Here is a 14163-nt window from a genome sequence, read left to right as displayed (position 1 = left end):
GATACAGGGCTCAGCCAGCTTGCAGCATAGCCTTGTTTTCTGTCAACAGACATACTAGAAGGTCATTTACCGTGGCATTCTTGGTGACTGGCAGAACAACCAACAGGTGGCCAGTACTAAACCAATATTGCAGGTTTTATGTCATATTTTAGAGATCATTTGTTTTCTTGCTACAGTTCACTCACCCAATTACCTATGGATTCAACAAATGTGTGGACCCTTGCCATATTCCAGTCACCATGCCCCAGTTTCCTTTCCTGTAACATGGGATTTCTGTGGGAGAATGTTTGGAAGGTCTTTCTTCTGAATCCTTGCCCCAGACAATTCACTGCATGAGTTCCTCAAATAACCAGAAGAGGGCGCTCCAGGATTGAGGATCATTCTGGCAGGCCTCTCACCCATTCCTTCAGGACAGCTCATGCTCCAAGATGGTGCCCTGCTAGGAGAGGGGAAACCAGGATAGTAGAGACAATTGCCATGCAGAGGCTCTTAGTCATCCAGGCTCTCAGTGCTTACCCAGGATTTCTCTCTGGCTCCTGTTCCCTAATCCTTGCCACCCCACCTCTGTCAACCCCATGAAGGTCTCACTTAGTGGCTAGGGGGAAAGAAGCCAAATGTTGATATGGAAAACACTTGCTCTGTATTTTGGAGTGCAATTGAACCTACCTCTAGGGCTCCCTGAAAGTATCTCACTACCAGCCCCGGAGGTATCCCCTGGGACTTGTGAGTCTGGCCTCACTCATCTACCTGCCAGCTTTCATGCCAGGCCTTGAGATTGTAGCCCACAATTGGCAGAAGTATGGTAGAACCTCCTGTTCCTAACCCTATGTGTACAGCCTGGACTTGGGTCAGGCCCTCAAGATGGAGGCACACACATTTCCTAACTCAGAGGAGAGTACCAGCCTGGAAAGACAAGGAGATTCTACCCGAGGAAACTGGAGGTGGGAGTCAGGCTTAAGTCAGGTAGAGGATGGTGCCTTCAGTGTGTGTGTGTGTTGGGGGGGGGACTGGCAAAGGATATTTAAGGCAGAGAAAACAAGAGTGGACATGGGGGATGGGAAGAGCCAGTAGGGAGACCCAACATTGGGGATTGGAGAGTCTAGGGTCTTCCATAATGATGGAGCCCTCATGAGGCTCTGGGAATAAGAGGAAGCCTCTGTTCCTTGAACACACCAAGAAGGAAGGTAGAATACTACTTTCTCTGTAGCTGGGTATTTTTAGGTTAAAGATGCTCACGGTGAAAGCCCTGCTCATTTTCACAGTTGGTATTAAAAGCACAAAATAAGCCTCAGTGATTTCCAGTCACATGTTATTTCATCTTAAATCAGAGTGCCTTTGGGTTCTTGCCATTTAGTGATGTGGGAAGGTGGGAAAGAAATCCTCCCTGGCCAGGACCAGGTCTGTGTGTGTCTGAGTACGTGTATCTACACAGAGGTGCCTGTGTTTGTGTCCATGTGCACATGTGTATGTCATACTCTCCACTCAGGTTCTGCTTTTGGGGAAGAGGCTGCAGGGTAACTCTGGGCTCTGAGCTCTCCCCCTGCATCCCTGTCCCATCCAGGTACAGGGCAGGACAGAGCCCCAGGGCTCCAGAAGGTACTACACCCTTCCTCTAGGGGGAGTACATTTCTTTGGTTTGGGGAAATAAATCCCTGACCAATTGCTTCATGACCTAAAGGGACCCAATGCTGGGTACCTTTCCTCATCGGTAAAAAGAGTCACCTCACCACTGGTGAGCTGCAGCGGCACATGGACACACCACCTTGCCTTCTAATCACTGTTTTCACTCGACCCCAAGATGCCGCTTACCACACAAGCAGGCTTTGGGTCCCTGGGAACACCTCCTTTGCAGCACCCTGCAGGGGCTGCCTTATAGTGAGATGGCTCCTTCCCAACAAGGTGTCCCTCTGTGGTGAGGGGAGGACTCAGCCCTCCATAGAGGTGGCTGTGGGAAGATGGCTGTGGGAGCAGTAGGCCATCATCACCCCCTAACCTTTTGCTTCTTCCATCCTCCTAAGGTTACTCTTGGCATTCATTTCAAAGTGGCATTCATTTCAAATGTGTGGAGATGTGGAGGGAGGGAGGAGAGGAGCCTGAGAATGGAAGGTGTCCCCAGTGGTCCTCCCTGCCCCCATGACACCAAGTGTAGCACACACCAGTCACACACACAGTACACTGAAGCAAGATTTGGCTTCATTCAGGGTATTTTATTTTCTTAAAGTAGACAATCTTTGACTTTCATATGGTCACCAGCTCCTCTTTTCCCTCTGTATCTCTCTTCAAGTCCTTGGCTGTGATTCTGCTCACTGCCCTTGGACACATGGGTACTGAACAAGGGGAGAGGAGCTCTGGCAAGGGCTCTGGTGGGAACCTCCCTTTCTCAGCAGCAGGGGGATGGGAGGCGTATTTACATGGGGCCCTGGGCCAAGGTCCTTTCAAGGCCAGTGTCCAAGGGCCCTGGGACAGGATGGGAAGGCCCAGAGTACATGGTCCCAGCAGGGCCTCCCTCAGGCCACAACACTGACTAGGCCTTCACAGGAGTAGCAGCTCCCAGCCTGTGGACGGCTGGGGGCAGGCAGGGACCGGGGAAGTGGGGTGGGGAAGCGCCATCTCTCGCCTCCCCTTCCTTCATTCAGCAAAGCCACAAATAATTTACGCTTTAAATACCAAGACATTTAGCTATTGTTCATTCGCTCCTAGGTGAAGAACCTTTCTTTAAATACGTCACATTTATTTTTCTTAAATAAAAACAAAGCAGGAAACTGCACCAATAACAAGAGGACACTGCAGAGGCTTATATACAAGTGTCCCACAAGGTGGCACAGGACGGCCATTCACCCCATAATTCTTTGGAGCAGAGGGACAGAATCATCCAGATAACAACTTTTATACTCCGCAAGCCAGACACAAAAAGGACCACCTGAAAAAAATTATATTTTGAAAATCTGCATTTAAAAAAGAATACTCAATTGCATTGGAAATTTCTGTAGTTCTGTGAACTACCACAAGATTTGGCAAAAAAAAAAAAAAAAAAAAAAAAGATGTCAGAGAAGAAAAACTAGGTTTTGGTTTATAAAACATCAGACTAGTAGAAGAAAAGCTGGAAAGCCAGCTGGCCTAGTTTGAAGGAATATGTGCCACTCATTTGCTTGTGTGGATTTTCGCTGCATATTTTGAAGCTGTTTAAAACCAGTTGGGAGTGGCTGGAGATCTGGTTAGTGCTGTTAACCTGGCCCCTTAGGTCCCAGGTCTGAGACAAACACTGTGCAGAGAGGCTATGGTGTCAGATGCGGCCAAGCAGGGAAGGGACACATCCCTGCTCTGATCCTCACTACTGCTCAGTGGCAAGGTCCCCAGTCCAGCACTTGGGTGGTGAGCTGGCCTTCTTCTGAGTGATGGGCACCACTGGCTCAACTTAGCCCAGACCCTGCCGCCTTTCCCCAGAAGTCCAACGCGGACCCCATGCAGACTGGGGCCAATTCAAGAAGGCAGAGTGAAGGGACAGAATGGCCTTGGAGTGAACTTGTGACAGTAGCTTCCTATGTCCTCAAGAGACCTCAATGCTTTGGAGAACTTTGACATCTCCAGATTTGTGTGTGTGTGTGTGTGTGTGTGTGTGTGTGTGTGCGCCTGTGTGGCTACCTACCTAGCAATCTATCCATATATATTTGTTTGCAGAAACCTGAGGCCAAGGAGGCCAAGGCCAAGGGACGGGGGGGATGACATTCTTCAGGCCCCCCCATTTTCTGCCCTTGAGTTGGGCCTCTCTAGCACGAGTCGGGGTGTAACACCCCGTGGGTTTCACCACAGGCAAGCCAGACAGGCCTGGCTCCTCAGCATAAGCCAATGTACTTGAGATTGTTCTGTATTATGACGTCTGTCACAGCGTCAAAGACAAACTGGATGTTACTGGTGTCGGTGGCGCAGGTGAAGTGCGAGTAGATTTCCTTGGTCTCCTTGTTGCGGTTCAGATCCTCAAACTGCCGCTGGACGTACACGGCGGCCTCCTCATACGTGTTCTGGCCCTTGTACTCCGGGAAGCAGACTGTGAGCGGGATGCGCCGGATCTTCTCCGCCAGCAGGTCCTTCTTGTTCAGGAAGAGGATGAGTGAGGTGTTGATGAACCAGTTGTTGTTGCAGATGGAGTCAAAAAGGCGCAGGCTCTCTGCCATTCGACTCTGGGTGGAGGTGGAGAAAAGTGCTTGGCATGAGTCAGGGGATGCAGCAAACAGTGATCCTAGCCCTACAGCCCTGCCAGGAGGAAGGCTCCCTTAGCAGGATCTGCCAGCCCAATGCTGGCCCCTGAGAAAGCATCCTCTTGCACCAGGAGCCCCTTCCTCTATCAGGTCAAATGGGTTTATCCATCTTCCTTAGAAACAGCTGATGCTGCCTACATCACTGAGAGCCTTCTATGTGATTGGAAGGGGCTTTCTCCCCTTTGGGGCCCCTCCTCAAGTGGAGATGATCACTGGTGTAGCCTCAGGGCTGTGGCAGTGCCCAGCACAGTCCCTTCATAGCCTTACCCATTGTCTCCAATCTGTCCCCAGCCCAGCCCAGCCCAGCTCGGCCCTGTATTGAAGCCTGTCTTCCATGGGAGCTGCTGTCAGATCATGGGAAGTCTAGGTTTCACGTGGTACTTTGAGACTTATGATCCTACCATATGGCACCTTTGAGGGGCAGCATGTACTTCCTTTTATAACCCGAATATCCAGTTTCCAGGAGCTGGGAGTAAAGCACCAGCCCTATGCCAGCTGCGTCTCCCTGCCCTCCCTGGTGGCCTGGATAGGGCAGGCTCAGCATATGCAGAGAGGGGTGGGGCAGCACCCAGGGGACAGCTGTACCAAGTCACAGAGCAGTCCCTCATACTTTACCTTTCTTACTTTTTCTTGGCAGTACCGGGGTCTGAATTCAGGGCCTCATGCTTGCGATGCAGGCAGCCACTGAGCTACTCCACTACTCATGTCTGTGTTTGTTAAGTTTTGAAATAGTCAGAGCTGGTCTAGATGGTGATACTACTTGTGCTTCCCAGCATTTCTGGGATGACAGGCATGTACCACCGTACCTGGGAATGGAGTCTTGCCAAAACTTTTTGGGCATGGGCTGGTCTTGAACCATGACCTCTTATTGTTTGCTTTTCAAGTAGCTGCAATTACAGGTTTCAGCTCCTGCATCCAGCTTTTCTCTCTCCTTTGAGAATTTTCAGTAACCGGGCTTAAAGGACTGTATTGCTTTTTTTTTTTGGCTTCCAAACCCATGACTTCCCCACAAGATAATTTTTTTTTGTTGTTGGTTGTGGGGCCTGAACTCTGGGCCTGGGCGCTTTCCCTCAGGTCTTCAGCTCAAGGCTAACGCTCTACCACTTGAGCCACAGTGCCACTTCCAGTTTTCTAGTGGTTTATTTGAGGTATGTGTCTCATGGACTTGCTTGCCCAGGCTGGCTTTGAACTGCAATCCTCAGATCTCAGCCTCCTGAGTAGCTAGGATTACAGGAGTGAGCAACCGGTACCCGGCAAGATTGACAATTCTTGCTCCAGTAAGGAATTAACTACTCAGAACTGCCACTTGGTAATCACTGCTGGTGAACTGTCCTTCCAATTCACCTTCCCCCATTTCTGACTCCTACTTTACAGACAAACGGACTTGGAAAGCAGGAAGTGCTCTAAGCCCCTTGGCCAGGAGTTTTGGGCTTATGGCTCCTGCTGGGTAAACCCAAAGAAAGCTGCCATGAGGTGGGGATGTCCAGGAGGATCCCACACAGAAACTTTTCCCAGAGCCTGTGTTCTTAAGGTATAGGCTTTGCAGTTTCTATGCTGAGAAGAAAATGGGAGCCTGCGTCCACCTAGGAGCCCTTGTTTTTTCAAATCCAATCCTGTTCCTTCTTTAAAATAAGCTCGGGATAAGAGAAACTCCAAAAAGCCTGGGGTATGAGCTGGAACTGACCTGTCTGTAGAGAATTCTCAGGAGGCAGGTCCCCAGTTCTAGTAGTACCTCTCAGGGAGCTAGCACCCCTCCACAGCTGGACCTGGATGCCAGCTTCTAGAGGCAAGATCAGTGGTGGTCTAGGAATGTCACATTCTACTGGGAGAATCATTATCTCTAATGGATTCCTGGAAACCACTTTATAAAGATGACTGTGGGAATGGAGCTGTCACTTCTCATAGAAATGATGTCATAATTGGGGGCTATGCTTCTGAATCTAAATTCTGTATCAGATATGGCTATTAACACATATTTGTCAATTCGCTGAGCACTTGCTGAGCATGTTCTGGGCCCAAAGGCCATGGGCAGGCTCAGGGCTCTTCTGCGAGGTATGGAGCCGAGCTGGGAGTCTTGAGGCTGACAGCTTTGGAGTTGCAGGAGCAGAGCCTTGCAGGGAAAGCAGGCTCCTTCTAGGGGTGGGCCAGCCTGTGAGATGGATGGTTTGGCCATCAGTAGAGCATGTCCTGGGGTTCAAAGGCTAGCACAAAGTTGGGGTAAGGGCTGGCCTCAAGTCATTCTGGGTTGCTTGGGATGACAGCAGAGAGTGTGTCTTATATCCTGCTCAGCCTAGAAGCTCTTGGTCAGAAATCGGAGGATGACCAAGAGCTCAGCTGCTGAGCCCTGTGAGAAGTACAACAGACTATTTGGACTGTCTTGGGACTGTCCCATCACTGAAGCCATCTTGGCCACTCTTCTCTTGGGCTCCACTATCCTAATCCACCATGAATCCCTTCAACCCCAGTGGTCTGAACTGCTTCCTTGACAATGACTCAACACTGTGGGGACCCTAAAGCTTTAAGCTCATGCATTTGACTCAGACCACAGAAAGGCAGACATGTTTCTTACAGGGTAGCAGAAGGAAGGCCCATTGTCCTTGACTACAGTGTTTTGCACACACACCCCATCCTCACACCCCACAGCAACTTTTGCTTTGCTGGTACTTGGGGGCCTCCTGGCTTCTTCTCTGTTACTTAGGACAAATCATGGTGAATCAAGTTGACCATCATTTAGTGGGCTGCCACTAAATGACGGGCCTCAAAGAATATTAGTAAAATGTTCTTTGTGGAGTCACCTGCATCTTTGGTCTCATCATCTGCCCAGCAGAATTCAGGAGAGCCAGGGTATTCAGTCCCTCTGCTGGCTTAATCCTTGCTGCATACAGACACCCCACTGCTGGAAGATGGATGCGTGTACACACTGGGAAGGCTTCCCAGAAGGCCCAGCACAGTTGGGGTGGTGCTGTGATGTCCCCCTCACAGGGTCTGAGGGACTGGCAAGAGTGAGGCAGAAGCTGTGTCCTATCCAGTTTGTACATAGCCCAGAGGCCCGTGGCTGTCAGAGATGGGGCAGGGAGGCTTAGGAACCACAGGCAGTCAGTGAGGACCCGGCTAAAGCTAACAAGAAAAGCCTGTAACTAAGTAAGCTAGCGGAAGTGTGTGTGTGGGAGCCCTATTTTGTCCCGTGCCTGCCAACGGGTGTGTTCCAGTGTTCTTGCAGCCCCACTTGCAGACAAGTAGGCAGACTGAAACAAACACAACCATTGAAGGAGCATGTGCTATTTCAGGATGTAACTCTGGAAACTACGTTAAGGGTGCACGAGTATGAGCATGGGAGGACTGAAGCCAGGCCATGCCTCTTGCCTGGGCTCCCGGCCTTCTGCAGCACCTCCCACCCGTGCATGTTGGGCTCCCCCGGTGGGACCTTACCCCAGGCTCCTCCCTGCAGCCCATCCACCTCCCTGCAGTCTGTGGAAGATCCTAGTTCCAGGCTGGTCTTTGGAGTTTCCTCACCCCCTCAGTGGGCATGCATGGCCTGGGAGGAGTTCTACCTATTTCCCTCTATTTCAGCCCATTTGCTGTTATGGGGTAGAGTTGCTATGAGGGGTCTGAAGGTGGTAGGTCAGTATTGGACACTATCCAAGCAGCCTGATGGGGGCTGCTGGGTACCAGGGCAAGGACCCAGGCAGCACTGGAGTTATCTAACTGACCACTTTTACCACATCCCATGTCCAGTAATGACATTCTTCTCAGTGACCTGAGTAGAGAGCTGCCCCTGCTGCCAGGGGAAGGCTTCCATTTCACGTGCTTTCCAGGCTCAGTGGAGAACCCTGTTTTTCATCAGCCACAATGTCTCTTCCAGCAAAAAAGTTCCCTTGCTTTTAGCTCTGCAGCTGTAGTTGGAGGAGCCACAGTTGGAAGTGCAGTTGACACTGGTTGCTGCAATGCCAGCCCAGGACTAATGCCCACTCAGCTCTCTTCAGGGCCTACTCAGCAGTGAGATGGCACCTTCTAGGAGGCTGGGGCATGCCTGCATATTTACATAAGTAACACAGAGCAGATGATTCCCGATAGGAGCCTGGGCACCACTCCCTGGGGTGATATAGTCATTTTGTGGTCATTTATGAGAAATAAGATCTTCAGATAGGTCTAAATACATTTAATGCTACGGAACCTATTTTACCCCCAAGTGACACCTGCCTGAGCCTGTTTCATCACCACTGAGAGTGGGGTATGTGTGTATGTGAGATCTCATGCCTGCTCCCCCACCCCCATTTGTGGCCATAGGGCTTGAACTCAGGGCCTGGGCACTGTCCCTGAGCTCTTTTGCTCAAGGCTAGTGCTGTGCCACTTTGAGCCACAGCTCCATTTCTGGTTTAATGGTAATTAATTGGAGTTAAGAGTCTCAGACTTTCCTGTCTGGGCTTGGACTGTGCTTCTCAGATCTTAGCCTCTTGAGAGGCTGTTCAGATGCATAAACAGATGCAGACACTCTGGGTATGCACACAAGGCCTTGAGTCCACTCTTCATGCTAGAGTTTGCTTTTCCCTGGGCAAGTTATTTTGCCCTCTCTGGGCTTCAGTTTCTTTATCTGCAAGATGCCAGGGCTATTGTGAGGACTTCCTCTACTACTGAGGTCTGTGGGAGGGGCTTCAGTGGGATGGAAGTGGCCTTGACTCTTCAAACCAGAGTGAGCTAGTGACAGAACACCTCAGTGCCAGCCACAGGACCAGGTTGGCCTGGCTTTGAGACTCCAGAGATCAGATGGCCAAGGCCACACTGCTGACCACGTGGACCTTGTAACATGCTGGCCAGCCTGTGATGTGTGGTCCCTTATTCCACATTGGGTTAGTCTCCTTGCATTGGGGACTTTCGTCCCTCCCCGAATACCCCTCCTTGCTTCTCCCAGTGTGTGGGATATTCAACAGCCCCAGGGATCCATTTCCCAAGTTACCATTTGTCCCCAGATAACCGGTCAGGTTATGTGCTGGCCACAGGAGAACTGCTGAGGGGCCTTGGCGCAGCATACATTCTGCCTCTTGATACAGCATACCCCTCCCAGTAGGCACTACAGTGCAGTATAGTGAAGTACACCTATGCTGCTGTCTGTGGAAGGTTGTGGCCTTCCCTCCACTTCCTCCCCACCAGGTCCTCATCCTACTTGGCCCACGACAGAGCTTACTAGAGTACAACACAGGACAAGAACATCTTATTCCAACCAGACATCTCAAGCCCAGCCCTCACAGAAAACAGGGATGAAACCAAGGTTTGAGGTCTTTCTGGTGTTAGTAGACCTTGGTGTGATGACCTGCAAACAGCTCTTCTTAGTCCTCTCCCTGGGCAGGTGTGTTCCAGGTGAGCAGAGTAAACTGGTGTGGTGCTGTTTGAGTGGATGACAAGGACAGGCTCTTAGCTAGAAATAGCCCCAGCATCCCAACTTGGTAAAGCAGCCTGTGTCAATGCACCCCCCCCAACAAGAAGGCTTAAGTGGGACACATGTGGTTCCCACACCCAGGCCCAGGTGACTGCCAGCAGCCGGCACTGGTAATTGTTGACAGTGAGTCTAAGCTAAGTGCAACCCAAGGCTTGCAGCAGTAGGGAATGTGTTGGCTGGGATTTTGAGGTGGAGGTGAAGAGTGGGCAAAGGCTCAGAGCTGTAGTGAGGGCATGCTGGGATGTAGGGATTTGGTGTCAGACAGTTCCTTGGGAGAGACACCCTTGCTGTGGGCTTTAGTTTTTCCTCATCTGTGAACGAAGTTCTCAGTTGGAGTCTGAGAGGCTCAAGTCAGCCTATCATAGAAAAGCCTGGAGTGTTTGTTCATGAAACAGTGAATTCACCTTGGAAGTAGGGCAGGGCTGGGGATATGAATGAACTCCATTCATTCAACAGAGCCAGCCCCACAGCTGCCCAGCCGGAGCAACAGAGTGCCAGGCTGTGAGGGTAGCACCCTGACTGGAGCAGCCACAGCAGAGGTTTCACATGGGCTAGACTTCACACTGGCAATCTTTATGAAGTGACAGCTAAACCTCTGGCACCTTCTGAGCCTCCCTTTGTGATAAAAGACTTAGAGGAAATCCAGGGATGAGGGTGCCTGCCAGCTGGGCAGGTGTGACTCAAGGGGCATGTGTGTATGTGTGTGTGTGTGTGTGTGTTGTGTTGACACGGTGACCAACATATCCTCCCACATCTGCAGCCTCAGTGTAGGACTGCCCTTCCCCCTCTCTACCACCATCTGGTGAAGCAATTGAGACCCAGAGCCTAGTGTTCTGGGACTGGTAAGCATGAAGAGCCTCATATTACCCTGGTCTACCCTGAGTCATGGCTGCAGGAAGTGCAGGACACAAGTAATCCATAATTCTCTAGTAGGGAGAGGGTGAAGAGACCTCAGCAATGTGCTATCGGCACACACATTGAAAGCTTTTATAGCGTGGAACAGTGTGACCGTACTGGAAAAGGCTACTCTGAGGATGGTGGTAGCCACTGAGAAAGAAGCTTACTGTCTTCAAAGAGAACAGGTCTTCTGGGTGAGGGCAGTGTGTGCTTCTCCCCTGCAAGTGGCAGACAGTTGTAAGGTGGCAGGGGTGGGCAGCAGGCCCTGCTGGCTTGCTGTAGGAGGCAGGTGCAATGTGCCTGAGATAGGACAGGACAGACGAGGCCCAGAATATAACAGGCTCTGTGGCTCACTGCAGCCCTGTGCTTCTCTGACTTTGCTTTCCTTTCCTGCAGAGGTGATACCTGGCTGGCACCTACCCTCAGGACAAAGGAATGGAGGCAAGGGTGCCAGCTCCGGGGTGGCAGCTGGTGGCTCAGCTGTGTAGAGTGGGTGGGTGGGGATATGGTGGTGATGCTGGCCAGAGTCAGGCAGAGAAGGGGAGAATCTAGGCAGGAGGGTTCTGGACACAGGGCCGGTGTTGTTAAGGCCATGTGCTCTCACTAAGAGGCCATTTACTTAGGCCCTGGACACCCTGTTCCTCTGGCAGAGCACTAAGGCCAAGCAGCTGTCCAGTCTGAGGGCCAGGGTGTTTGCCCAGGTATTGACACACCCTGTAGGGTCCCAAAAAGTGGGCTGGGTAGAAAAAGACTGCTATGCTCAGAGTGAACCCTTGAGGGCCTTATTAGCTCAGGAAGCTGGATGCTGGAATTTGCCTCTAGGTGTTGTTTTCTCTCTTTGCTCCTGGCCTCTGCTAGAACCTGGAAATCCTGTCCTCCCCTGCAGATTCTCCTGTGTTTCAGCACTTGGACCTGTCTAGACCCCTCTGCCAGGTTCTCTACCCTACCCTAGCCACTCTGGCTGCAGGTGCATGCTTGTGTTCCTGCACTACAGAGGACTATTCCTGCATCTCAGTGTCCTACCAGACCCATCAGAGTGCTTGGCCAAATGTCCCATTGAGTATCCATCTCTCCTTTCCTCATCCCTGTCAGCTTGCTGTCATTATTCTGCTGGGTGGGTACCTGGTTACACATACTTCCATGCTTTTCTTTTGCTTTCTTCCCTCCACTTCTTCAGCTACAAATCCTATGAAGACATATTGAGTGAATGGGTGCCTGGACTTTCCAGAGTCTTGGGCTGCCACCGCCAAATGTGTCAAGATACAAAATGACCCATGAGGCATTGGGCCCCCTAGTCAGTCTGGCATCTTCTCAGGGAGAGGGAGGAATGCCTCTTCTAATTCTTCTAGAAACCTTTCCAGCAATGCTTGGGACAATGACAATTGGGAAACCCACAAGGGGCCCTGAAACCTATAAATACAGCTAGGTGAGAAATGAAGCACTCTCTCAGTGCCTTTCACCTCCTGGGTGCCCCTACAGCCCAACTGTGCTGTGGACAATAGGCTGGCAGAAGCAAGGATCATCTGAGGATGTAAACCTGTGCTCCAGGCTCCTGGCACTTCAGGACACACTCCCACTGCCATACCATGTCTGGAAATGACAAAGAATCATCAGATTTGAGAAAGTCCATTGCTGATATCACTGTTGGGCTGGCTGTGGAAAGGCTTCTGTTGGACACATCCCTGCCAGTTCCCTGGGGAGAGGGCCTGGTAGGTCCTTGTTGACCTGCGTTCTAGAGCTCAAATGGCAAACTGCCAAAGAGCAGTGCAACTCTTGAGTGTGTCACTTTCTATTCTTCAGGTCATAACTTAGTAAAACAAGCTGTACAGCAGGCATGGTGGCTTATTCCTGTAATCCTAGCTACTCAGGAGGTGGAGATTAGGTGCTGACCTTGCAGTTCAAGGTCAGCCTGGACAAAGGAAAGCTAGTGAGACTTCATCTCCACAAACTGGTGCAAACCTGTAATCCTAGCTGTATAGGATGCATAGGTAGGAGGATCACAGCCAAAGCCAGACCTGAGAAAAACCATGAGACCCTATCTGAAAAAAGAAATACTGAAGCAAAAAAGACTGGAGTGCAGTTCAAGTGGTAGAACAACTGCCTAATAAGTGCTTGGCAACCCTGAGTTCAAACCCCAGTCCTGCCAATCACCCCACCAAACTGTTCATCTGAGATGGCTACTATAGTGGTCTGGGTTGATCTGCTGTCCTTGTGAAGCTGGCCCTGGTCAAGGCAACCCTATCGCTTCTGAGATACCTCTGCAAGACCTCTGTGTCTCCAGGCCCCATAGTATCCCACAGATATCAGATTTGGCACAGATATCAGGTTTGGGTCCTGCCCCAAACCCTTGAGACTTTCCAGGGTCTCTTCTTGCCTCTGGATACAACAGGTCTAGTATGAGTATATGGGCCTTCAGATTTGTGATTGCAGCTCTTTTCTAGTAACTAGCTACCCTTTTGCTTTAGCCTGTGGTGAGGGGCTGGGATGTAGCTCAGTGGCAAAGCGCTTGCCTAGCAAGTGCAACGTCCTGGGTTCGATCCCCAGTACCAAAAAAAGAAAAGACAAAAAAAAATACAGTTAAAAAAAAAACCCAAATAGACTGTGGTGAGGAGGCCAGTGTCTGTGCTCCATGTTTATGACACATGGGAGTAATGGAACCAGTGGGAAACCAGACAAAACCCAAACAGGCAGTATAGTGCTGCTTCCCAGAAGAAGCCCAGTGCAGAAGCAGGTGGCAAGGCACGAGTCATCTCTGATCGCAGTTGCAGTACTGAGGGCCTTCCCAAGCATTCCCAGTTACTGTCTGCTGGAATCCTGATGCTATCCTGTCCCTTCAGTCAAGTGGCTCCTGGGGTAGGACATACGAAAGCACCCCAGCACCTGGATGGAATCACAGCTAATCCAATTAGACATGTACCCATAGTTCCACCAGTCCCACCACCCACAGGAGATGTGTGCCTGCCAGGCTCAGGTGTATGGCAGCCCCTCTGGAAGGTGGAAACAGCAGTTTCTGCTCAGGAGTAGTGGCCCCTCCCTCTGCTCAGCATTAGCACACATTCAGTAGAATACTGTTTCCATGGCAACTGGGGAGGATGCCTCCACCCTTAGTCTCACAGAGGAACCTAAACCAAAGGCAGGAAAAGGAAGCTGCTGGTCCTTGAACGCAGACAGCATCCAATGCCCACTGACCTAGGGGTAGTGGGAGAACCTCTGGGATTTAGGGGACCTGGCTCTCCCTGGCCTGATGGGCAGGTAGTAAGCAGGGAAGTGGGGCTAGGGGGAAGGTGCAGGGTGGTATGGTGTTTGTTACTAAAGGAGCATGATGGAGAGGAGCTTGAGTTATCTTACCCTACACACCCTGTAGCCATTTTAGCTTTGGCTTTTTCAGTGGTGGTGACTGCCCTGGTGTCCTTGTGCTCTGTTCACTAGTGAACCAGTAATAAGGAGCTACAGGGAGAGAAAGCTAATGGGGCTCCCACAACCTTCCTCTTTCACAGATATGGAAATTGGACCACCACCAGGCCCACTACCCTGCCTCAAAGAGCCCCAGACATCCCTTAGGCCTGGTTATCTCCG

The 14163-nt window shown here is 50.9% G+C and overlaps 2 protein-coding genes across 3 annotated transcripts in view; one reads left to right on the top strand and one right to left on the bottom strand.

Moving 5' to 3' along the window:
- Positions 1 to 14163, top strand: part of Rsph14 (radial spoke head 14 homolog) — a 76361-nt gene that overhangs the window by 11045 nt on the left and 51153 nt on the right. The window lies entirely within an intron of this gene.
- Positions 2210 to 14163, bottom strand: part of Gnaz (G protein subunit alpha z) — a 51985-nt gene continuing 40031 nt past the window's right edge. For both annotated transcript variants that reach the window (XM_042666343.1, XM_042666344.1), the window contains exon 3: positions 2210 to 4178. In XM_042666343.1, coding sequence (XP_042522277.1) covers positions 3834 to 4178 — 345 coding nt within the window. In that variant the 3' untranslated portion in view covers positions 2210 to 3833. The remainder of the gene's footprint in view (positions 4179 to 14163) is intronic.

Source organism: Dipodomys spectabilis, unplaced genomic scaffold, assembly GCF_019054845.1.
Source record: "Dipodomys spectabilis isolate Male_0828 unplaced genomic scaffold, ASM1905484v1 ptg000363l, whole genome shotgun sequence".
Lineage (NCBI taxonomy): Eukaryota > Metazoa > Chordata > Mammalia > Rodentia > Heteromyidae > Dipodomys > Dipodomys spectabilis.
Note: the sequence above shows the minus strand (reverse complement) of the source record. Positions and strands in the feature narration are given on the sequence as shown.